The 23,953-nt window shown below is 44.8% G+C and overlaps 2 protein-coding genes across 5 annotated transcripts in view; both read right to left on the bottom strand.

Moving 5' to 3' along the window:
* Positions 1-15,066, bottom strand: part of UBXN11 (UBX domain protein 11) — a 34,347-nt gene extending 19,281 nt beyond the window's left edge. For 2 of the 4 annotated variants that reach the window (XR_008310887.1, XM_053268525.1), the window contains exons 1-8: positions 13,296-13,451; positions 12,103-12,192; positions 11,608-11,663; positions 10,413-10,529; positions 5,841-5,941; positions 1,659-1,713; positions 1,261-1,340; positions 520-634 (exon numbers count right to left, since the gene is read on the bottom strand). Coding sequence is in view for 3 of the 4 variants with exons in the window: in XM_053268525.1 (XP_053124500.1) it covers positions 520-634; positions 1,261-1,340; positions 1,659-1,713; positions 5,841-5,941; positions 10,413-10,529; positions 11,608-11,663; positions 12,103-12,167 (589 nt within the window). In the remaining variant the exon portion in view is untranslated. The other 2 variants (XM_053268527.1, XM_053268526.1) reach the window with 2 other exon arrangements.
* Positions 15,067-21,872: 6,806 nt separating this feature from the next.
* The window catches only part of CRYBG2 (crystallin beta-gamma domain containing 2), a 46,781-nt gene continuing 44,700 nt past the window's right edge, over positions 21,873-23,953 (bottom strand). Inside the window, exons 19-20 of the mRNA XM_053267542.1 lie at positions 23,140-23,299; positions 21,873-21,961 (exon numbers count right to left, since the gene is read on the bottom strand). Coding sequence (XP_053123517.1) covers positions 21,873-21,961; positions 23,140-23,299 — 249 coding nt within the window. The remainder of the gene's footprint in view (positions 21,962-23,139; positions 23,300-23,953) is intronic.

Raw genomic sequence — 23,953 nt, forward strand, 5'->3', positions numbered from 1 at the left:
GCTGCAGAATGGGCTACCTTTTGGACTGCATTCAGCCATATGAATCTGCCAGGGCCCTCAGATCATCCAGCTGGGCCCTTCTCTTGGTACCACCATTAAAACAAACCCACTTGGTGGGGACTAGGAACAAGGATTTCTCAGTAGCGGCCCCCTATCTTTGGAATGCCCTCCCAGAAAGACTTTATCAATCTCCCTCTTTCTTTAGTTTTAAAAAGAACGTAAAAGCCTTCCTTTTTATCTTTAAAAAGCTTTTAAAGACTGGCTGTGATTTTCATCTAGTTTTAATCATGGCTGATGTTCTGTGTGCCTTGTTTTACATTAAACAAAAAACAAGTGCTTACATCTTTTACAATCTACATTTCAACAGTTAAGGAACCAGCAATAGGAAGGGAGGGAAGGAGCAGGAAAGGCTACAGTAAAGGATCCTGTGTCTGTGTGTGTGTGTGTACACACACACACACACACACACACACCCCTCGTTAATGCATCTAAACTAAAGCAGTCATTTGTCCAGCAAACCTGGCTTCCAATGAGCCCTTGATGGCAGACTCCCTTCTTCCTTTGGAGGCTGTTGCACTTTCAGAGAGTCTGTTTCTTCTCCGACCCAGATCAATCCATAGTCATTCAGAAACCGCTGCATAGAGAGTGGGGGATGGGAACCATTTAGAAAAGAGTGAGGGGAAGAGGAATAGGGTGAAGATGATGGAGAAAGAAAAAGATCTATTTAAGATTCTGAGATTGACTAGCAACAATTTAAAAAGCTGCTACTTATCCAAGGAGGTGCACACACACACTCTTCATGAACCAGAGAGCTATGAAGCTGACCATTCAGTTCCCCAAATGTATCACAATGAACCCTTCCTTTCTCTTGGGTCTTAAGAATATAAGACTTTTGGCAGCTTTATGACCACCATTTCTTTTAGAACACAAAACAGGGCTGGGCAGGGGATCTACTGCAGTAAGCAGAAGTGGCACCATGCCTCACTTAAACATGCTGGACCCAACCCGGTAAAGTTAGTAATGAGCAAGTCTCACGTGTTAGCTGTGACGAAAGTAAGTTCCACTGACTGAGTGGCACTTAGTCATGACTAGCTTAAATTGGACTGGGGACCCCTGGTTATTTTGTTTTGTTTCATTGAAACAAATAAATAAATAAATTCCTAAGGATTGCTTCACAGCAATGTGTTCTTTACAGGCACACAGAAAAGCTGAGGATTCCAAAAGAAAGAAAGAAGTGCTGGTCCCTTCCATTACGCTTACCTCCATTTCCCAGACCTGATGTTGCAGCTCAAGGCACATCACTTCCAGTTCCTGTAATCTGCTCATCTCTGAAGATTCCTCTGGGGGAGGGGGGGGGAAGCAGAAGAGATTTGAGGCTCCTGAGGGTTTTGTCAGATGGCACAAGGAGCAGCGATTGTCCAGGTCCACTATCCTGACTCGGAATGGAAAAGAACAATGGTTGGATTTCAGTTTTGTCTCCAAAAGGACAATCCTCCCCATAGGCCTGGACAATTACTGGCTTATTCTGGGCCCTGAGCCAAAGATCTACATGTAGGTCCACCTTATAACTTATTTCAAGGCACCAAAAGATGCTCTCTTCACATGCTCACAGACTCACTGCTTTGGTCTGGAGGAAAAGAGCAAAAGAACAATCTTACCTTTTCCTTTCTGAAGGATTTGCATCTGGCCCTCAAGCACTCTGATCTCCTCATCCTGCAAATTCAAAAGCAAAGGCAAAATGATGACCATCTGAATTTAGGGATAAATTCAGATGACATATAAGAACTGTCAAATCAGAATTCAGATGACATATCAGCAGCTGAGAGACAATTTTCTGCTTGTTGAAAGCTCACTAGTATCTATCCATCTTCATTCCCCATCTACCCAATAAGACAAAGACAAGAACATATGGGGAAATATACTGGGACAAAATGGGGGTTACTCTATGTTTTCCTGAGATCTACCTTCAGTACAGAGATTGCCCTGATCCCAATCGTAGATCCCAGGAAAGCATAGAATAACCCACATTTCATCACACACACGATCACCAACATTCAGGTATTGTGATGGTGAAACATGCTATTTATTCTTTCTTCCTTTAAAACAAGTAGGTGAGGCCTGCTGATCAAGAGGCAAAGTCAATTTATGTAGATTATAGGGATAGAGAAATTAAATATATGTAAGAATTTTTTATTAATGTGCTTGCAAAAGGGAAGTAAAAGAACAGTTTGACATTTGTAGCATTTCAACTTCAAATATTATTCATTTTATTGAATAATTACTATATATGGTAGATTTGAATCATAGTAAATTTGAATTTTGAATCTTCTTCTCTTGGGCATGATGTCATTTTGGAATTTCTGATCTGATTATTATGTGTTAAAAATCAGAGATTTTTCGTGAGAACAACAGCCATAACCAGCAGATTTTATTCAGATTTTCTTCTTTAAAGATGCAAAAAGAAGTAACCTGCCTAGAGAGCAGGAGGCTGTTGGTTCGAATCTCTGCTGGTGTGTTTCCCAGAATATGGGAAACTCCCTATATCACTGCCACCCAATACAGAAAGTGCTGAAAGGCATAATCTCATACTGTGCAGGAGATGGCATTGGTAAACCCCTCCAGTATTCTGCCAAGAAAACCACATGGCTCTGTGGTGGCCAGGAGTTGACACTGACTCGATGGCACAACCTTTCCTTTTTCCTTTCCTTTAGATAGTCAGGAAGTATGCTATTCAGAATTTCTTCTAAACGATAAAAAATATATATTTAAATTTTCACTGGATATAATCTGGTGTGAAAAGTTCAGCTAATTTCAGTGGCAGGATTGCTTATGCAAAATGTGGTATCTGTAGGTCATCAGGAAGTATGACTTTATTTCACACAAAGAGAACAAGTTATCCAAAATATATATTTCTATCCTGCCACCATTCTGCCTAACAACAGGCCTCTAAGGCAACTTACAATAAGAGAAAATTAATGTACATTAAACATAAATCTTTATAAAGAAGGTGGTGGTGACTTATGATGGTACAGTGGGGGCAGGGGGTCATTTCCAGTCCTTAGATGTTAGTCTTCCTCCATCTGCTGCTCTTTAAAGATTCCATTGTGGTCACAGAGGGGGAAACAGGCAGCCCCGAGGAAGTGGACTACCTAACCACCAGGGCCAGTGGTTTTAGACCCTGGGGCGGGGGCATCTCCTTAGCCAGACAGCTGCATAGCCTGCAGCTCCTGCCTCTTCCCGACAGTAGTGGTTCCCGAAGAAGGCTGGGGGCAGGAACAATGATAGAAATGTCCACTCCCCAGTCTTCAGATATTGTTTGACGTATCCAGCTCCAGAGGGACAGCAGTGTTGGTGAGCTGTAGCAAAAGCAACAGAGCTTTGTGGCACTCTGGAGACTAATCTATATACTGTAGCATATGCCTTTGTGGGCGAGATTCCACTTGGTTGGGATCTTGTGTCCATTTAATGGATCTTGTATTCATCTGTGTGCTGTAAAATCCGGAACACATCAACAACTCTCTCTTACCATATTTACCAAGATCTACGACAAGTTTTTGTCTTATCCGGTTCTTTCCTATTTAATGGGGGGGGGGTTTGTCTTAGATTCAGATTCCTCTTTCTTTTGGGTAAATACATGTATAACCTGTATTTAGCTTTTATCTTGTAAGGCATCATCTTACATTCAGAGTCACCTTCTATTTGGGGAAATGTGGTACATTGCTTGGACTTTCAGTCATAGATAGATAGATAGATAGACACACACACACACACACACACATGAACTATATACTATTATAGGAGAGGAGAACTGGTCTTGTGGTAGCAAGCATGACTTGTCCCTGTAGCTAAGCAGGGTATGAAGGGGAGACTCAGGGGATGGAGCTGCTCTGGGAAGAGCAGGTTTCAAGTTCCCTCTCTGGCTTCTCCAAGTTAGGACAAGATTTTTATTTTTTTTATTTTTTAGGACAAGATTTTTTAGGGCTGAGAGAGATTCCTGCCTGCAACCTTGGAGCAGCCACTGCCAGTCTGTGAAGACAATACTGAGCTAGATAGACCAATGGTCTTGCTCAGGGCAGCTTTCTATGTTCCTATGTTCTATAGCTTTATTAGTTGAAAGTTAGTTGACTTTGATGCCTCACAATGAGATTTTGAGACATTTGGAGATGGATAAACAGTGCACTGCCACCACTTTAGAAAACTTTCAGCACTCACCCCGATTCCTCAAGAATGTCAGGGCAGCAGTAACAACTGTTTTTTACTGTCAGTTCTGTCTTGACATGGGAATTGCAATCTCTCTACTGAGGGTAGATCCCAGGAAAGCATAGAGTGACCTCTATTTTGTCACAACATTAAAAGATGTCATCCAGGATAAACCACCACCACCAAGGATTTATTCTCCTTTGAAATAAATACAAAGCTTTTCTCCTTTACACAGAGCTACATAAATCTCATCTTCCAACCAGTAACAGTTTCACTCCAACTGACCATAAATGTCACAGACTTTCTCTCGCCCAATCTGCATATGGAATCCCCACTGCCCAGTCACCATGGTGTTTTTGCTGCCTCTGCTACATTCAGCACAAAGCCCCCAGTGATACAAACATAAATACAAACAAATATGTTCTAATTGAAATTCTAGAACCAGACAAACCTCCATTTCACCAAAGACTTCTTCATGTATCAAATCAACTGGACTCTAGTTCACAAAAGCCTATGTCAATGTATGTGTATTAGTCTGTAAGGTACCACAACATTCTTTGTCATATTTGTAGAGTATAATTCCACAACCTCTGGCCAACACTGTAATGCTGTGCTTTTGCAATTAAAAAATTGCACTAGTGCAAGACAATTTTAGAGCTGTACTAAATGCAGGGGACTTTCAGAATTGTGCTCTTGTGAAAAAAATGCAAAATATGCATTTTTACTGCAGAATATAGGTGGTGTGCCACAGCCTGTAGTTTGTTGTGCAGGCACAAACATGTCTGAACTCAAGCAACACTAGCCTGGAACTCCGATCTCATAATGGATGCTGGCAAGGGTTTCTATCTGCCTGACAAGATCATCTGAAGGGGCTCTGCTGTGTGCCAACGATGACAGAGGCTCTGCTGTCATGCACGCGGGACAGGGCCTTCTCAGTCATTGCCCCCAGGCTTTGGAATGTTCTTCCAGCTGGCAGCCGCTCCTTGAAGCTCTTCACACAATCCGTGTGAAGAGCTTTGGGCGGGTCTGCGGGGAGAGCGGGTTTGCCTGACCCTCCCCACAGATGATCCCGCTGTGGCTGGAAGCAGCCATGGCTGATACACAATAAACGAGGGTACGGGAGTGCTTGCTCCCTTAACCTTGTTTAATGAGGCGACTGGTGGTTCATACTAAGGGAGCCCAGCCCAGTTTCGCACACTTGTGAGAATAACCTCCTGAGCTTCCGTGACAGCTTTTTCAAAGCAAGTAAAAACATGGGCTTTTTAAACCCAGGCTTTAGATGAGTGTTATGTTTTGTGCTGCTGCTGTTCTGGATATTATTGTGTAGTTTTACAGTGTATATGTTTTTAATAGAACTGTACTATTTTTAATATTGAAATTTAATATTTGTATTGGAAGTGTGTAATATATTTGTAAACCCCACCTTGGGATTTTTTTTTAAATGAAAGGCAGTGTAGAAATCTGACAATTCGTACATACATACATAAATGTGCATTCGGATGCTGGCCTCTTTGGTGGGGGGCAGAAATCTCTTTCTTGCTAGCAATGCAGACTCTCTCTGCAATGGCTCAGCTCAGCATGAATCCAATTTGAACTGTCACCAGGCCACAGCCCTAATGCAGCTCCTCAAAGATGTTTACCTTGAGCTGGATCACGTGTGCTTGGCTTTTTACTTTCTGTTCCAGTGAAGTAATCTTCTGCATCATGGAGGTCAGCAGTTCCATGTCTGTGGGGGCAGCCCCTAAAGGCATGAAGTCAACACATAATGGGAACAATTCACAGATCTCAAGATTCATTCCCGCTTCTGGTCCCACAATGACCTGCTGTGCTTCTCAAAAACAAGGCACGGTGCCAGAATGTTTGCTATGTTGCCTGCCTGGACACTCTTGTTGAACTGGCAGCGTACCATTCCGCAGATCACTAGTGGGGGAAACTATGTAGGAGCTGACAAACAATTCCCTTAAAATCATAAATGCTGGAAGGGCCGTGGATGGATTTTGAATATCTTGGATCTCCAACATGGGGCAACATTTTGTTAGGAGGCACTAAGACTTTATTCCAACAGTCCAGAGGCACAAGCCTTGTGTTTATTATGTCCTGGGTGGGCCGGCACTGGGTACCAGGCAGTCAAGCGTGAGTTCCACTGTGAGTCAACTCACAGTTGAGTGAGTCAACTGTGCTCAAAGGGCAATGAGGCGGGCTGCGTGTGGCCAGCCTCCTGCAACAGAACCGCCCATCCAATCTCATCCAGGCACAGTGGTGGGGCCAGGCCAGAAGCCTGCCTAGCCAACAATTACTTCTGCCTGGCCATACCAGCGCCTGCACAACAGCCTCACTGCCTACTCCACAGATGTGGATGAACCGTCTCCCCCTAGGACAGAGATACTGTTCTTGCCTGTTCCTCTTCTTGCTGTTTTTCTATATTCTGAACAAGCACTATTGGAAATATGGTAAACAACAAGCCTGGACTATGGGGCCAGGGAGACAATCTTTCTCGCCTCTATATAACCTGTACCTGTCACTCCTTTCCCCCCTACTCCTAGTGAATCAAAACAGATCTTTAGCTAAGCAGGAAAGAACAGAAACTAAGTAAGATAGCTTGATTTTCAGACAGCATTGTGGATTTGCTAAGAAAAGACTCGGGATGTCGTTTTGGTCCCAGAATACCGCTTTCAGAGAACCTCAGCTTTCATTTTTTTTAAAGCAAGTTTGTAGACCTTATGGCTGTGAAGATATGGTTAACTGTGTGTAGACAATGCCGGCTGAAATGTAAGACAAGTCAACGGAGGGTTGGCTGGATAGGATTTCCAGTAATTGCAGGCATGGCTTCAGCGGCCTTCCTTACTGTCCTCCCCTGAGTCACAGAACCAAATTAAATATATGAAATTGTAAAAATGACAAAAGGAATCATGCAAAACAAAATACATTATACAAACGTTTTCCATTTGCATAAATGTATACAGGTTGCAGAATCCAGCTTTTCTTATCATCTGAATCTGAAATAGCATCCAAATGTTCTTAGAACTGAATTCTGAAATTTCTAATTTCTATTTGAAATTTCAATTATCTAGCACCTCTAACTCCCCCCCCGCCCTGTACACTGCCTATAGATCTTTTTGTTAGGCAATATAGAAATGCAATAAAATAAATGTGTCTTCAACTCCTCAGCCTGGGTTCCTCCCAGATTTTCAGCTGAAATGATAGATGTGGATACAGCAAAGAGCTTGCTGGCTGAGCAGTTTCGCCTCCACCCACACGTTTCAAGTGGGCCGTCCTCTTCTTCTCTTTCCAATGGCACTGCATGAGCATTCCTATTTTTACCTGTTCACTTGTTACTCAATAAATAATGCCAAATAATTAAAAATAAAAGGACACTTTCTTCAGAGCTGTCACCAGGTTTTTAGATGCTCTTGTGCACAACGATATCAGTGGCTGCCTTCATCGCCTCTTCCTTATTAAGGACATCTCTTGCAATACAGTCTCATAGTTGTGCGAGTGTATGGTTTAGGGAATACAGGCAGTTGGGGCAACTCAAAGTGACACTCTTCCACATGTATGGGTGCATGATCTGAGGTGGCTCAAAGCTTAGTTTGGGCTGCATGCCCCCAATTCCTTTTTTAAAAATACATATAACTATTTTTTAAAAAAAAACAGCAACCTGTTTCCAAGATGACAGCAGTACTATGATGTATAAAATTCGGCAACCTAGATTTTCTAATTCAGTGCACTTGTTTCATAAACAAACACCTAGTTGTCACCAATTTCCTCCCAAAAAATAATCACCTTTCATAGCAATTTCTGAAAAATGGCAATATTTTACAAGATGGCAACCAAATGTGGGATATAATTGGCAACCTAGATTTCAAATTCAGTACACTTATTTTATTAAAAACCCCTGGTGGTCACTAATTCCTCCAAAATGCTTCCACCATGTTATCTTGAGGCTTTTCCTGAATTTAAGAACAGACTATCATAGCAAGAGAAAAGATCTGGGTAAGCAAAAGTGATAGAGGAAGATGGATAGGAGTACATTCACTGGAGATCACAAAGGAGGAACAAATAGTATCACAGGGAACTGGCTGTGATCCAAAGAGCTACTTTAAATTCATCCAAAGATTTGCATCTGTCCAGTCAAGATTTTATTTTTATTATCTTTGAACAGGTGACATCCCCACATTCACGCACATGCCATATAACAAACTACTTTGAAACCCAGTTTATGATATGGCAAGCATAGCTACTATTTGGTGGGGGCGGGGTGGGGAAGCAAATCTAAGCACATTTTGGGTCTCACTGGACACAGTTGCACATGCAAAATTAAACATCTCAACATGCATGGAAGAAGCATGTGTGATGTCTTTGAATCCTAGTCTCTGCCTGCACGTTTGCAAATGTGTATCTCCACAACCATGAGGGTTAGGAACTTGTGTGTTTTTGCTGAGGTCAAGAATGCAAATTCTGCAGCAGAAACCCAGTTGCTTTGCTCTTAGAATGAAAGAACTGGAAGGAGTCTTGTAGACCATCTAGTGCAACCACCTGTTTGATGCAGGAAATCCAGAACTAGAACATCCCCACAGATGGCTAACCAGTGAGGAAGAACCTACCACCTTCTTACATCCCTGGTTCCAATGACAAACTACTCTTACCTATTAATATGTTTCTCCTATTATTGAGCTGAAATCGACTCTCCTGTAACTTAAGCACATTAGATCATCTAGTTCTGCTCTCTGGGGCAGCAGAGAACAAAGCTTTGTCCTTTTGTCTGGACTTGGGGTAGCAAGCATGAATTGTCCCCTTTGCTAAACAGGGCCCCCCCACCCCCAGTTGCATATGAATGGGAGGTTACTTTATGGTAAGATATTCCCCTTAGGGGATGGGGGGGGGTTGTTATAGGAAAAGCATCTGCAAGCTTGCATGCAGAAGGTTCCAAGTTCCCTCCCTGGTATCTCCAGATGGAGCAGAGAGAAACTCCTGTCTGCAACCTTGGAGAAGCCACTGCCAGTCTATTGAGATAACACTGAGCTAGATGGACCAATGGTCTGACAGGTAGCTGTCAGGCAGCTTCCTATGTTCTATGTAACAGCCTTTCAGGCATCTGAAGAGTGCTATCGTGGTGTTCCTCAGTCTTTTCTTCTCCAGACTAAACATACCTGGTCTCAACCGGGTTTCCTGTTGGGACTTATTTTCCAGATCCCTGACCATCTTCAGGTGTAGCAACCAGAACTGGACACACAGTATTCCAGATGGTTGACTAGTGCAAAATAAAGCGGAACTATTGCCTTCTCGTGACCTGGCAACTGTTCTCTATTAATGCAGCCATTAGGCTTTATTGCAGCTGCCCTGCACTGCTGACTCATGCTCAGCTTATTGATGTCAATTCCGAGATACAACTACCCAGGCAGGTATCCCTCCCCACATCCTGCTCTTGTGCATTTAATTGCTTGGGTTTGTTTATATGTTGCCTCAGTGAGTGCAGAATTTGTTTCTGCTACATTTCATTTTGTTTGCTTCAGCCGGGTTTTCTATTTGTTTAGTGTCATTTTGAGTTTCCTGTCTTCCAAGGTGCGAACGATCCCTCCCAGTTTTGTGTCATCTACAGATTTGGTGAGGATTCCCTCCATCCCTTCATCAAAGGAATCACAAAAGAGAAACAGCCTCCTAATAAGGACATGAGGTAGGTAGCCTCTGAATTGGCTAGGGAAGAAGAAAAGCAAACGAGAGCAAAAACAAAAACAAAAAAACAATCCAACTGTGCCCCTGTCTGCCTCAGGCCTATACAAAATTATTGAGATCATCCGGAGAGGTCCGTCTGCAGTTGCCACCGGCTCATCTGGTGGCTACTCAGGGACGGGCCTTCTCCGAGGCTTTGGAATGTGCTCGCTGCTGAAATAAGAGCTTCTCCATTTCTGACAGCTTTTAAAAAGTCGCATCTTTAAAGATTCATCTGTTCACCCAGGCTTTTAATTAATATTGTTTTAATGGTGTTAATGCTGTTTTAAAATATTATTTTAAGAAATTTAAATTGTAATGTTTTAACTGTTTTACTTTTTTCTATTTTTATTTTGTTGTAAACCATCCAGAGACGTAAGTTTTGAGCAGTATAAAATATGTTAAATAAAATAAAATAAAATTAGGCCCTGCCTGACCACACTGTAAGCATGTCTCTGAGCACTTGCCATTACCCAGAAACTGAATCCTACCCCCACTCATACCAAGTGTCGTTGATTTTGATTTTGTCGTAGTGCCATCTGAGCAGGATGGGGCATTGAATCGTACTGGAATTTGGGCTCCTGGCCCCAGGATTTCATCCATCATAGCAGCTTCATCCTCTGTGAACCAGAAAAGGGGGAATTATGAAGAAACAAAGAGGCCCTCTTCTTGTCACTTCTGCAAGTGATTGTGTCTGTTTGTCTTTAAAAACTCCACCCGATTTGGCTGTAGGAATGAGACAATATTTGAAGATCAAGTAATCATACTTGCCAACCATTTTCCAGTGAAAACTTCAAGTGGGAAATACCACAAATAGTGATCCAATCTTGGTTCTGGATCTAGTTCAGCTGACCCACGACCAATATTAGATTCATTGCATTTATCAACTGCTGGTCTTGTTGTAGCAAGCATGAATTGCTAAGCCAGGTCTGCCCTGGTTTGCATTTGCATGGGAGACCACATGTGAGCACTGTAAGATATTCTCCTCAGGGGATGGCGCCACTCTGGGAAGCGCATCTGCATGTTTGCATGCAGAAAGTCCCAAGTTCCCTCCCTGGCATCTCCAGATAGGGCTTGGAGAGACTCCAGCCTACAACCTCGGAGAAGCCGCTGCCAATCTTTGTAGACAATGCTGAGCAAGATGGACCAATTGTCTGACTCAGTATAAGGCAGCTTCCTATGTTCCTATCTCCCACTGCCCATAAAAACCATATCCAGACCTCTCTACAAGCACTCCATTTTAATTAAAAAGACACCTAGAAACTAGACTAGTACAACACTGGTATATCATTAATTATATGGTACTTAAAACACAAGCAATATTTATGGGTAGGTAATTTGGAAAGGACAATGTTCTTTGGGACTCTAAGCCTCATTCCCACAGATGAAGGAGGTGGAGCTTTTAAAAAGAAGAGATCTCTCGCTTCCTCCCACATCTCACAAACAAAGATCCAGTAGGCTGGAGCAGAGCTAAATTCCCTGTTGTGCCACTCTAGGTCTCTCATTCTCTATCTGCAATATGGAAACAGTAATCATCAACCTGACATTCTTTTTGTAGAAACTGGTGAAATAAGGATCATAAAGACAACCTTACCATGCTAAAGGTAACGTGTGCCGTTGAGTCGGTGTTGACTCCTGGCTATATAAAACTATAATTTAGAATAAGACAGGTGAAGCAATGACAAGGATACTACTTACCATTCTGAGCACTCTCTTTGAATGGCACTGCCCTTTTCCTGGAATCCATAAGCAAACTGGAGATGCAACCCATAACACAAAAAGAAAACCAATTATTATTAGCCATTTAAGTGGATGTCTTAAATTTAATTGTTGAGAAATGCACTTGCAAGTTTCCAGTTTAAATCATTTAAAACAACACACACCAGCTTCCACTTTTATGGAACCCACACCATAGAAATACTTTAGGTCAATGAAGTCCATTGATTTTCTGATGTGAACTATTCATAGAAGTTGTCACAAAGGAATTAAGAGGCAATAGCAACAGATTCCTGCTTGTAGCTGAGGTGCAGATTCTGCTTGACTCACACCGCAGGAATGGACTTGAAGGCAATCTTATTTAATGGAAAGCAAGACCCTCATCATGGGCTAGAAGCCAACAGGCCCAGTCTTTTCTATGACAAGCTTAGATGATTGTGGTACTACTGGGGGCTTGCTAAACAACTTTATCCTCACCTTGGCCTCTGCAGCTGAAGTGGCATTCTGCGATTCTTGCCCAGAGAGGAAAGAGGAGAAGTCATGGTTTTACCTGGACAGTTCTAAATCCTAAAACGGGGAAAGAGAAAGAAATGATTACAATTTATGAAACTCAAGATATACTGGGGCTTGTCTGCATCCATCCACTGTCAACCTCTCTTCATTTAAATAGTCACATTTCTTAATGGAAAAAATCTGAGGGTTGGGTGTTTTTTTAAAACAGTGGTACAGTATCATAATGATTACACATGTGGACTATTGTTAGCACTTCAGTTCTGTCTTTTTTTGAGTGGCACATGCCCAGATACAACCACAACAGAAACAGGAGGGAGTCAAAGGGGAAGGGTTCGTTTACTGTACCCCACAAAGCATGTCATTATCTACAGTAATGTGGAAGTAGCAATGCAATTCTGCTTGTGACTCAAAGCAAATGATTAAAACAAAACAAAACACAGGGTGGTGTTTATAAGGAGCGTGCTGGCTAGGAGCACACTTGCCTGTGCAGCAAAAGCAACAGGGTCCTGTTTAAGATTAGTCTAACCGATCTGTTATGGCAGAAGCTTTTGTGGACAGAGCTCACCACTGCTGCATCGAATGCAAACTGTATTATTATTCCCAGTTGGCAAAGATAGAAATTGGGGGCGGGTGGGGGCGCACTGGGAGCAGCAGTTAAGAGACACAGTAAGAGGCAGCAGCAGCAGTGGGTCTGCAAATATACGAGCCAAAAACACATGTACATCAGTACACTTTCTATCTGTATCTTGCATTTCAGGGGACCTCAGTTCAAGTTCACTTTTAAAATGAACGCTGGTAGTACAGTCATTCACAAAATGTGTGTGTGTGTACAGAGACACATAAAGCCTGAAAAGGGCCAAGAACATTTTCAGACCTGCTAGCTGAGGATAACACTTCATGCATCATCTAATCTAATCAATCTGATTCTCTACTAGCCCATAAAAGCTTCTCTCACAATAAATCTGTGTCAGCCTTTCAGGTGTCACGGGACTCCTCGTTGCTGCTTTCTCCCTGTACCAGACACAGACGTGTGTTACTCCTCGGGGGAAGTGCGGCTTCTTTGAGTTGCAAGAAGCCCCTCCCCCTGCTGTGAAGGGGGAAAGAGGGAAGAGAAGCCTTTCCCGGCCTTATCTCCACCAGCGTTATTAGGGACTCACCCTCCCATTTTGAGGCTAGAGGCCGGCGCCGCCATCTTGTTTACAGGCGGTTGCCTAGGTTACCACTGCCCGGCCCGAGCCTGCCCGGGAGGTGCGGTTGGCAGCCTACAATTCCCAGCCCGCACAGCGCTCGGGGCGGGGCTTTATTATGCTTATTGTCTGGAGGTTTGCTTGTGTGTGCGCGCGTGTGTTGTGTGTGTTTAAATCAGGTTACGGGGCTGCTGTACCTCGGCCCTCCTGCAGACGTTTGCCTACAATTCCCATAATCCCTGGCTATTGACTACTGTGGCTGGGGATTATGGGAGTTGTAGTTCAAAAACAGCTGGGGAGGGCCTGAGTGGATCAGGCTTGGCTTAGGCTCACCACTTCTTTCCAAGCTCGGTGTGAAGTCTTGTGTGGATCAGAGCAGCAGAAGTGCGGGGCTCTGTGTGCGAAGGCTCCGAAACCCCGCCGGGCCTCTTAAGAAGCTCGAGGGAGGAGGAGAAGGAGGTCCTTCTGCTGGGGTTACCCCCAGGCAGCAGCATCCAACTTTTCTTCCACCATGAAACTCATGTGGCATATGTCGGGATCCCAGGCTGCCACTGGGAAGCAAACCCGCCTACGTAGCCTCCCTTTAACCTCATTTGAGCACTCCCATAACCTCATTTATTTGATTGTGTGTCAGCAACCTAGATTTGAACAATGTTGTGAACCTGGCCAATATCCATGGGCAAAAGCCTGGGGACTTTAACCCTATACCCAACATAGAGATACCAAAATCCAAAGTAATACATAATATGTGAGACTCAAGCCTTTCTGGATTATATTTTCATTGGAGTGCAAGCTGCTACTTAGTTGTTGTAGAAGCTGCAAACGTCTTTCCCCCAGCTAGATTATCTTTTGTATAAAAATCACGTTTATCCAGCATTCAGCTGTAACATTCTGTCTATGGCAAATGTGTTTCCGCCACGCACTCACCCCTACCCAGTCCCAGACTAGCATGTCTGTTGTGGTTTAGATTGTTCGAAATGTGGCTGCATGATTCTCAAGGGCATCTGTTGGCTGGCCCCTGTGATACCAAGGCCCATTTCCTCACTTCACACGGCTGCCATTTTGTGAATCTTTTTCTTTCAAGGCTGAGTAGAGAGTACTCCATAACCTTTGAAAATAGCGGTGGAGGAGAGGAAACTGCAGATGACTGTTATCCATGCAATGTTGTCCTCCTGCCTGCTTTTCCTTCTTTGCTCCTCAGCACCAGCAATGAAGTGTACATTCTCTCCCTTCTTCCCTTTTAAAATAAAAGCACTAAACCGCAATTCCTGGCCTTGCCCACCCTTGATCATATCTCTACTTCTGTATTCTGATATTGCCATGCCTGTGACATCAGGTGTCCACAAACAATCCCACCCTTTCTTCCTTGTGCCTCATGCCTGGGACCACATCCAAGAATGCCTTTGTGGTGCCACCTCTCTTATTTCCTTCACATCCTTCCTCAAAACCCACTTGTTCCTTGAAATCTACAGCACAAACCCCTCCCCAGCTATTGGACTGTAAATAAATCTAAATATGTGTAAGTGAAATAAATGTATGTTCTCCGATGTACCCCTGCCTCCATTTCCCTCTCTACCTTTTGATTACTATTAGGAGTATCTACCTTATATACTGCTTTTCAATAAAAAAAAGATCCTCAAGTGGTTTGTTGTCTTAGCAGGGTGGCATTGTAGATTGTAAATTCCTCAGAAGCTGTTCTGATCTGGCCTCTTATACCTTGGAATGCACTGTGCAAAGTGATCGTGATGAACAAACAAACAAATCCTTTCCCACCACTTAGCTGCCCCTTTGGAGAGAAGTCACTCAAGCCACATTCCCTGCATGGGTGGTGCAGCAGCAGCAGGGTACAGACTATGGTTACAAAGTGCCTTCCACACAAAAGAGTGTGCCTCAGGACAGAAGCAGCACAAAAACCTGCAAAGGGTGTCCTCTTTCAAAAATGGACAGCTCCCTTCATGAAACAAAACTGGGTCATTGGGGGGGAACCCCAAACATTTGTGGGCCAAGATGAAAGTCTGTTCTCTGTCCCAGGAGTTCTCAAATGTGGGTCCCTGCTGGACTACGACTCCCATCATCCCCAGCCACAATGGAAGGCCAATGCAACCGGGGACGATGGGAACTATAGTCCAATACCTTCTGGGGACCCAGTGTTTGAGAACCCGTGCTCTATTCCAGTATGCCCTAGCATCATCGGAGTAAGAGTCTCTGGGGAAAAAATATTTGCAGGGCCTTCATGACATGCTGACTTAAATGCATCAATATTTCATATGTTCCGTAGTTGAACCCTATTGTGGAAAACAAACTCCAGGGTTCAGTCATCATTCACTCTGGCTCAAGTTAAGCCCTGTCTGAAGAGGCTACGTCCCTGCTTTGTGTTTTCTTCCCCTGTCCTGGTGATGGAGAAGGTGCTGCTCATTTGCCTCAAAATCTTTCTTTATTAAATTTTCCTTTAAAAATGTATAGGTAGAATTAAACAACTGTGCAAAATGCATGGAGAAACCATATACACCAGTGACTTTCAAGCGTGGGTTCCCCGATGTTGTTGGAATACAGCTCTCAAGTTTCAGCTACTGTGGCTGAGGATAATGGGTGTTGTAGTCCAACATCTAGGGATCCAAGTCTGAGAACCCCTAACATACACAAATCTGTATCTGTACATTCTCAAAAGAAAATAAACCCCCCTAAATGGGCTTATTTGCCCCTTTAACAAAAAGTGACCCTTACTGGATGAAAAGGAGCCCTAAATGGGCTTATTTGCCATTTTGTCGTTTGAGCCCTAAATGGGCTTTTTTGCCCCCATGGAAATAAGCTGCCTAGCCCATGGAAGCCAGGACTTCTGGGGGCATTACACCAATATTTTCACTATATTTCCAGAAATCTCAAACTGCAGCCCTCCTGGAGATATAGGCCTACAATTCCCCAAAGACTCATTTTTTCACCCCTTTTAAAAAAACTTAACTATGGTTTAAAATTGTTTTTAGGTTCTCATTTTTAATTTGTATTGTGTTGTTGTAAACTGCCCAGAGGTGGAAGTTTGGGGCGGCCTACAAGCTTGACTAACAAGCAGAAGGTTGCCGGTTTGAATCCCCGCTGGTACTAAATCGGGCAGCAGCAATATAGTAAAATGCTGAAAGGCATCATTTCATATTGTGCGGGAGGAGGCAATAGCAAGCCCCTCCTGTATTCTACCAAAGACAACCACAAGGCTCTGTGGGCGCCAGGAGTCAAAATCAACTCGACAGCACACTTTACCTTTAACAAATGTGTGTGTGTGTGTGTGTGTGTGTGTGTGTGAGAGAGAGAGAGAGAGAGAGAATCCTTGGCTACAGGCCATTGTGGCTGGGGATGATGGGCTTTGTAGCCCAGCAACAGCTGGGGGGCTGCAGTTTGAAACTCCTGCTACTGTGTGTACTTTGCAGCTGCAGGTTGGCTGGTTGGTTAAATCCTCTATCTCAGCAATGACTGAAGGAATCCAGGTTCAATCCCTGGCAGCATCTCCAGGTAGGGCTGGGAAAGACGCACCTGCCTGCAACCTCAGAGAGCTGCTGCCAGTCAGAGCAGACACTACTGAGCTTCCTATCACCAAGGGCAGCTTCAGAGGGCATGGGTGGGCGTGCCCCCCACCCCAACAAGTGGCTTGCCACCCAACCCCTCCCCTTTTCTGTTTCAGAAATCTAACACGTGGGGCGCAGCTCGCCCACCCATAGATGCACTTTGCCCCTTCTGTGCCCCCCGCCCAGCCTTTTTCCTGGTGCCTCCACTGCACATCACATTTTTTAAAAGGCAAAAGTTCTGCATCCATTATGAACAAGGAAGGGAGAGTCATGCATGTATTTCACAGCATGTGCATTGCTGTGGGGCCAAGAGCAGTTGGTCCTGGCTCCACACAATTCATTTTTGTGGCATACACAGTGTCTCTGCGGTGAAATAAGCATGAGCAGACACCTTGCTTTAATATGAGCCGCAGTCTGCAAAGCAACACAAGTCCTCTGAGCAAGTGCGCGAGGGGCCAGTTTGAAACAAAGAGCGACCCCTACTGGCTGAAAAGGAGAGTGACAATTTGCCTGTGCAAATTGACTCTACCCCCTAAGCTTTATTAATCAAAGAAAGGGTAGTTTTAATTGAGAAAAGGTAAAAGGCCAGAGACCTGTCACAAGGAGGAAGCAGATCCTCTTGTAACAACAACCATCAGGAGCAGAGCAACCTAATTGCTGGTTTGGATGCTATCTCTCTGTAAAGATGTCACCATGTCTGTTCCAAGAGCGTTAGGAACATAGGAACCTGCCATATACTGAGTCAGACCATTGGTCTATCTAGCTCAGTATTGTCTTCACAGACTGACAGCGGCTTCTCCAAGGTTGCAGGCAGGAGTCTCTCTCAGCTCTATCTTGGAGAAGCCAGGGAGGGAACTTGAAACCTTCTGCTCTTCCCAGAGCAGCTCATCATCCCCTGAGGGGAAGATCTTGCAGTGCTCACACATCAAGTCTCCCATTCATATGCAACCAGGGCAAACCCTGCTTAGCTATGGGGACAAGTCATGCTTGCTACCACAAGACCAGCTCTCTTCCCTTCTAGTGCAGTAGCGTTCTAGTGCATGAATGTTTTAAATATTATGAAGCAGCATCCAGACTAGTTAGCCATGATGAAACACAATTGAAACCAATGGGACAAGTTACTCATGAGTTATTTAGTCTGGACACTGGCCCTGTGGGTTGTTTTTTTTTAAATAGGAGGCACATACCTTTCCTTTCTCTCTGATCCTGCTCCCTGCTCCCATCTTGGAGGAGAGTTGGGCTGGATAAAGATGTATAGGTTCTGAAACATAGGCATCCATGTGATGGCAAGGGGGCAGTTATGTATATACAAATCCCTCCCAAAAAATTATTGTGGACTCCCTTCACCCCATTACATTTGCAGCCACCCACATTCGATTCCTGACCCCCTTATTGCTCAGTTAGGGGTCTGAGCTGGCAGTGAGGGGGTGGCATTGACTGCCCCTTGTGACCTTGATCTGAAGAGAGGCTTGCAAAGTATCTCCCTGCGTCCAACGCTTCTCCCATTTTCCAAGCCAGGAAAGGGGCTCAGGAATCTCTTTCCCTCACTCACATGGAGCTGAGCAGCTCCATCCCTCCTGCATCTTTGTGGCTCCAGAAAAGAGGTGGTGAGGAAATACCTTCCGCTCACCCTGGGACCTCAGAGATGCTTTGCCTCCCCTCAGCTCAGCGTCGAAGGGTGAGCCTTAGCTGAGCAGACCAATAAAAGCAATATATATCTACTAGCTGGGCTGGGTCAGAGCGTCTCCCCCACACACACACACACCTGCGCGGTTTCTGGCTGGTAGGCCCGCCACCTCCTCCCGCCGTCCCACCTGCCAATTCTCGGCAGCCGGCCCGGCCAGCCACCACTGCCTGTTGCTCCCAGCGGCTGGACCAGCCCACCACCACCTGTTCCCGTCAGCTGGCCGCTGGCAGGAGCCGCCCGCGTCTTCGCCTGTCCACGGTTTCTGGTTGGCGGGCTGGTCGGAAGGCCGGCCTGCCGCCACCTCCTCCCTCCCACCTGTTCCCAGTAGCCGGGCCAGCAGCGGCTGCATCCCTATTTTCTCCCACATCCTGTCTCTAATCGGCACCTGCTTGTAAACTCTCGCGAGAGCTGCCACACATGGGATTAGCGATGGGTACGCCTAGGAGAAATACATATATAGATATCTATATCTGTATTGGAGCTTTAGCACAACCAAGAAAAAGACATTTGCAAAAACAAGAACAACAACCCAATGAGAAAATAAGAAATGATGGAAAGGGCTAACAATACTGCTTTGCCAGGAGACATCTTGAACGGCTGACACTGTTATTCCATTAAAAAAAATGAAAACTGCCAGAAGGGTCTGAAAAAAAACAGGGTAGAACTACCCAGAAAACTTTGGAATTCAATGGGCTAGGAACAACATTGTCTGATCTCTTCTCTCCATAAGAAGTGAGTGGACATTGCACCCTGCTAACTGAGCAGAGGCACCTTTTAAAGTGGTGAATCTGTTTATTGAGCAGGGGGAGAGCAACTGGCCCTATCCATCCCCAGCACAGCATCCCTTCAGTGGCTATTGCTGGTGTCTCTCTTATGTTTCTTTTTTAGATTGTGAGCCCTTTGGGGACAGGGAGCCATTTTTAAAAATTAATAATGTAGACCACTTTCAGAACTTTTGTTGAAAAGTGGTATCTAAATATATGTCGTCATAGCAATTCCAGACTAAACAGCTAGTGTGGAACCAGACTTGCATTGGCTTATGAACATCTGAAACAACATTTACTGGGTCAGATCACTGGTCTCTCTCTAGCCCAGTACTGAAAATGACTTTTCAGTGTCCCAGCAGAACATTTTCCTCATCTTACTATCCAAGATGTGTTTTAATAGAAATGTTAGGGACTTATAACACTAGAAGTGAGAATGTAAACTGTTGGTCCTCTGGGAGATGACACAAGAACAGGAGAATTCCAACCCACCCCCAACATCCATCAGCAGTGCAGAAAAGCATGGGACCAACATAGACTAACATATCAGACACACAACAGACCTTCCAGAGGCCAGAAAGTCATCGATTTAAAGAGTGGTCCTTGCAATTTCACCCAGAAATGCTGTATCAGCCTTCCTAGTGATGTTCACAGCTGGTTACCCACAGGCCCATTTCTATGGCAGCTGTAGGCAAGGGACCCTTATTTTAGGCCAATGGTTCTAAAGCAGGGGTGGGGAACCTTGGCCCTCCAGCTAGCAACCTTTTGGTAGCCAACTGCAGGAGCATCTTCAAATAGCAAATAATAAATGCCGACATGCTCCCATCGGCTGTCCTGGAGGGGAGAATAAGGAGTATACCTAGGGAAGATAGAATCTGCCCTTGTGGTTATAGGGAGATTGAAACCATCCAACTTGTATTGCTCCATTGCCTGTTTTACAGAAAGTTAAGAAGCTCCCTGATTGTCTGGCACACTTTCCAGGATTTCTAAAATAAATAAATAATAAATGCCGACAAACCAGCCAGAGAGAGATTTATAAAAGGCATCATATCATACACAAATATATAAACAGAGTGCAAGGTAGCCCTCCCCCTTAGAAAGAAAAGAGACAGGAGCCCTATTCACACATTAGGAACATAAGAACAGCCCTGCTGGATCAAGCCCAAGAAGGCCCATCTAGTCCAGCATCCTGTTTCACACAGTGGCCCACCAGATGCCGCTGGAAGCCACAGGCAGTTGTTGAGGGCATGCCCTCTCTGTTCACATGATCAAAAATGGGATAGGACAAATATTCTACCTAGCTTCTGGAGCTCTGCACGCTTCCGGTTTTCGATCGTCTGTGAGCAAACAACTAGACAAGAAGAGGCCGGTGGGGGGGGGCGGGGGGACGGTAACTGTGCGTGAGGAAGGAGCTGGGGAGCATGGCTTTCCCCTCTACATTGTTAAAATGTTGGCCACGAGAGCTGGGTAGGACCTCACCATCCTATGCAGCTCCTTTCTCCAGAGGTGCACTTAGGTAATTTTGGAGCCTAGTTCTAAAGCCTTTGGAGCCCACCCCCCCTCGTTGCAAATTAAGCATTATCATGCGTGGCCGGGCGACCACACCATTTGGGAGAGACTAAAGAGGATTTGGGGGCCCCCAGGGGCTGTGGAGGCCCTGGACTTCGGCCCGGAAGTCCAGGAGTAAGAGCTCCTCTGCCTTTCTCACACACTACCAAATTGCTCACACACGATCAGAAATTGAGCATGCACACTGTTCCTGAAACTGGGTAGGAAACTCATCCAACCTAGTTTTCAGTTGTGTGAACAACTCTTTATGTTCAACACACACACATACACTCTATGTACAGTGTATGCATCAACAGATGTATATGCACATACAGTTATTCACATATTACATTCAAAACATGAACAAAAGTGCATTTCCCATCTGTACCTTGAATTTTCGGGCGTCTCTACCTAGGTTCACTTTTTAAATGAACGCACATACAGCCATTCACGCAACAATATGTACATGTGCACAGACACCTGGATGGAGGTCCAACATAACGTCTGAATAGGGCTGGGGACAAGTGTGTTTGTGTGCTCATTTAGGTGTTGCTTTCGAAATCCAAACCAGCAGAGCTGGGGTTGCCTGTTAGTCCAGGATGGTGAGTTTCCTTGCGCTTGTGTAGGGGCCACACATCCTCGTCCTTCCATGCAAGACTCACACCTGGGAGCTCTCCAAATGGCCTCCATCTTGTTGGGCGTAGCTCTGCATGGCCAAAACGAGAGTCATTTCTGCCTCCTTCCCCAACACAGGCCCATCCTAGAAATAATGAAGGGGCTCAAGAAGACGGGATTTTGGTCTGCACGAGCACACGGTGCCTTTCTGAGCTGTGGCATGTGGGGAAGGATGGCTTCTGCTCCCAAATGGAGTGCCCACGCCTACCACCTTTCCAGGAGTAAGCCCCAGCTTGGTCAGGAGGAGAAGAACATCTGTGATCTCAAGGCAAATTCCAGCTCTAGACTCTGGCTCATGGCTCTGCCTTTCCTGCCTTCTTCAGAGCACCTGAATATCCCAAATCTGTGTGGGTCTTTCCTCAGTCGAATCCCAGAGGATGGCATGGTCCCGGTCATAGGTTCTGCCTCCTACACAGAGAAAGAAGAAAATGAAGGGGTACAGCACGAGAAATACACTTCTCCCAATATTTCCTATGAGAGCTGGTCTTGTGGTAGCAAGCATGACTTGTCCCCTTTGCTATGCAGGGTCCACCCTGGTTGCATTTGAATGGGAGACTACATGTGAGCACTGTAAGAGATTCCCCTCAGGGGGTGGAGCTGCTCTGGGAAGAGCATCTGGATGCTTCTTTGCAGAAGGTTCCAAGTTCCCTCCCTGGCAGCATCTCCAAGATAGGGCTGAGGGAGACTCCTGCCTGTTTTGAGTATATGTGGATGGGAAATTGTGACAGGTCTTGCCAACCGCGACCTGAGTATCCGTGTTTGGCAACGGTTTTTTTTAAATTTTGGAGGGGTTTCCACCATTTCCCCACCAATACCCCTGCTAATTTGGCAAAGGAGCACCTTTTAACGCGGTGATTCTCTTTATTTAGCAGGGGGAGAGTAACTGGTCCTATCCACCCCCAGCACAGGACCTCCAGTGACTGTTGCTGGTGTCTATCTTATGTTTCTTTTTAGATTGTGAGCTCTTTGGGGACAGGGAGCCATCCCATTTATTATTTCTCTGTGTAAACCACCCTGAGCCATTTTTGGAAGGGCGCTATAGAAATCAAATCAAATCAAATAAATAAATAAATAAATTTGGGGGGTTCAGAGGTTTGATCTGCTCATTCCTCTTAGTGACCCTTGCTAACCCTTGCTGAACTTGCTGTCCCTTGCAAATGTAAAATGCCTTTGAGTGATTTGGGAGGGGTTCAAAATATGTCCAGAGGTTCGATCTGCTCATTCTTCTTGATGACTCTTGGTTCAGGATTTTTTGTGATTTTTAAAGATATTTTTTTCCTTTATTTTTAGGTCTTTTTGCAGTCATGGTTCAGACTTTAATGCCTCGCCAATCACGAATTTGCCAACGGCAAGGTTTTGCCAGAACGGAACCCTAGCGGTTGTCGAGCGATGACTGTACAAAAAGGTTGAATGGAAGACATTTCCAGGAATTGGGGCATGCGGAGTGAGGTGGATTAAGATTTGTCTAGCAATATTTACATCCCTTTCTAGAGCCATGCAAAGTATATGTCTATCACTTTCTGGCCTCAGCAACAGCTTCCTGATCAAAACTCTGTATGCCTCCCTCCAGAAAACAAAAGTCTTACCTTTCACATCTAGGACCTTGTCCTCAAACATCTGGCTGCAGATCCTTCCAAAAGAATCGACTCGCCAGGTCTGCCGAGGCACACGGCTCTCGGACCATAACACTACTTTGGCACCTTTCCCAGCAGGACCAATCACCTGCAGGCTCATGTTGGGAGCAACCTGAAAACCAAGGAGGTCAAGGCAATCTGGGATTAATAGTCATGTGACTAATCCTTGTACCCACTGGAAAGACTCAAAAGGGTTTGGAAGTGCATCAAACGATAATTGCACATGACATGCACACAAGGTTTTTTTGTGTACAGCCATGCACTCTCTTTTAGTAAAAGTGTCACATGTAAAAGGATTGTGAATAAACCCCACCACTGCCATGCATATATTTATGGTATGTGCAGAAAAAGTTTGCCAACACTTTGACCCCTCCTTTTAGGAGTTAAAATGTTAAATGTCTGTATCTCAGCCATTTTTCAATAGATTTGCACCAGATTTGGAGGTGTGATGTCTCTTCTCACCTAGTTGATGTGCACAAAATTTCAGGGGGACTGTATACATACTTTTGATTTTATAAGTAATAGCATGTTCAGGGCTTATAATGGCAGAATGTTGAAACAACAACTCCTCATCTTTGCTATGTGGACTTCAGACCATATGAACCTGGGATTATGGTTTGGATTCATCATGAACCAGACATGGACTTTCAAAGTCCCCCAACAGCCACGGTTCCCTAGGGATGGGACCATAGTTCAACGGCAGAGCAGCTGCTTTGCATGCAGAAAGTTGCAATTTCAATCCCTGGCAGTATCTCCAGGTAGGGCT

This window comes from Hemicordylus capensis, chromosome 7 (assembly GCF_027244095.1).
Source record: "Hemicordylus capensis ecotype Gifberg chromosome 7, rHemCap1.1.pri, whole genome shotgun sequence".
NCBI lineage: Eukaryota > Metazoa > Chordata > Lepidosauria > Squamata > Cordylidae > Hemicordylus > Hemicordylus capensis.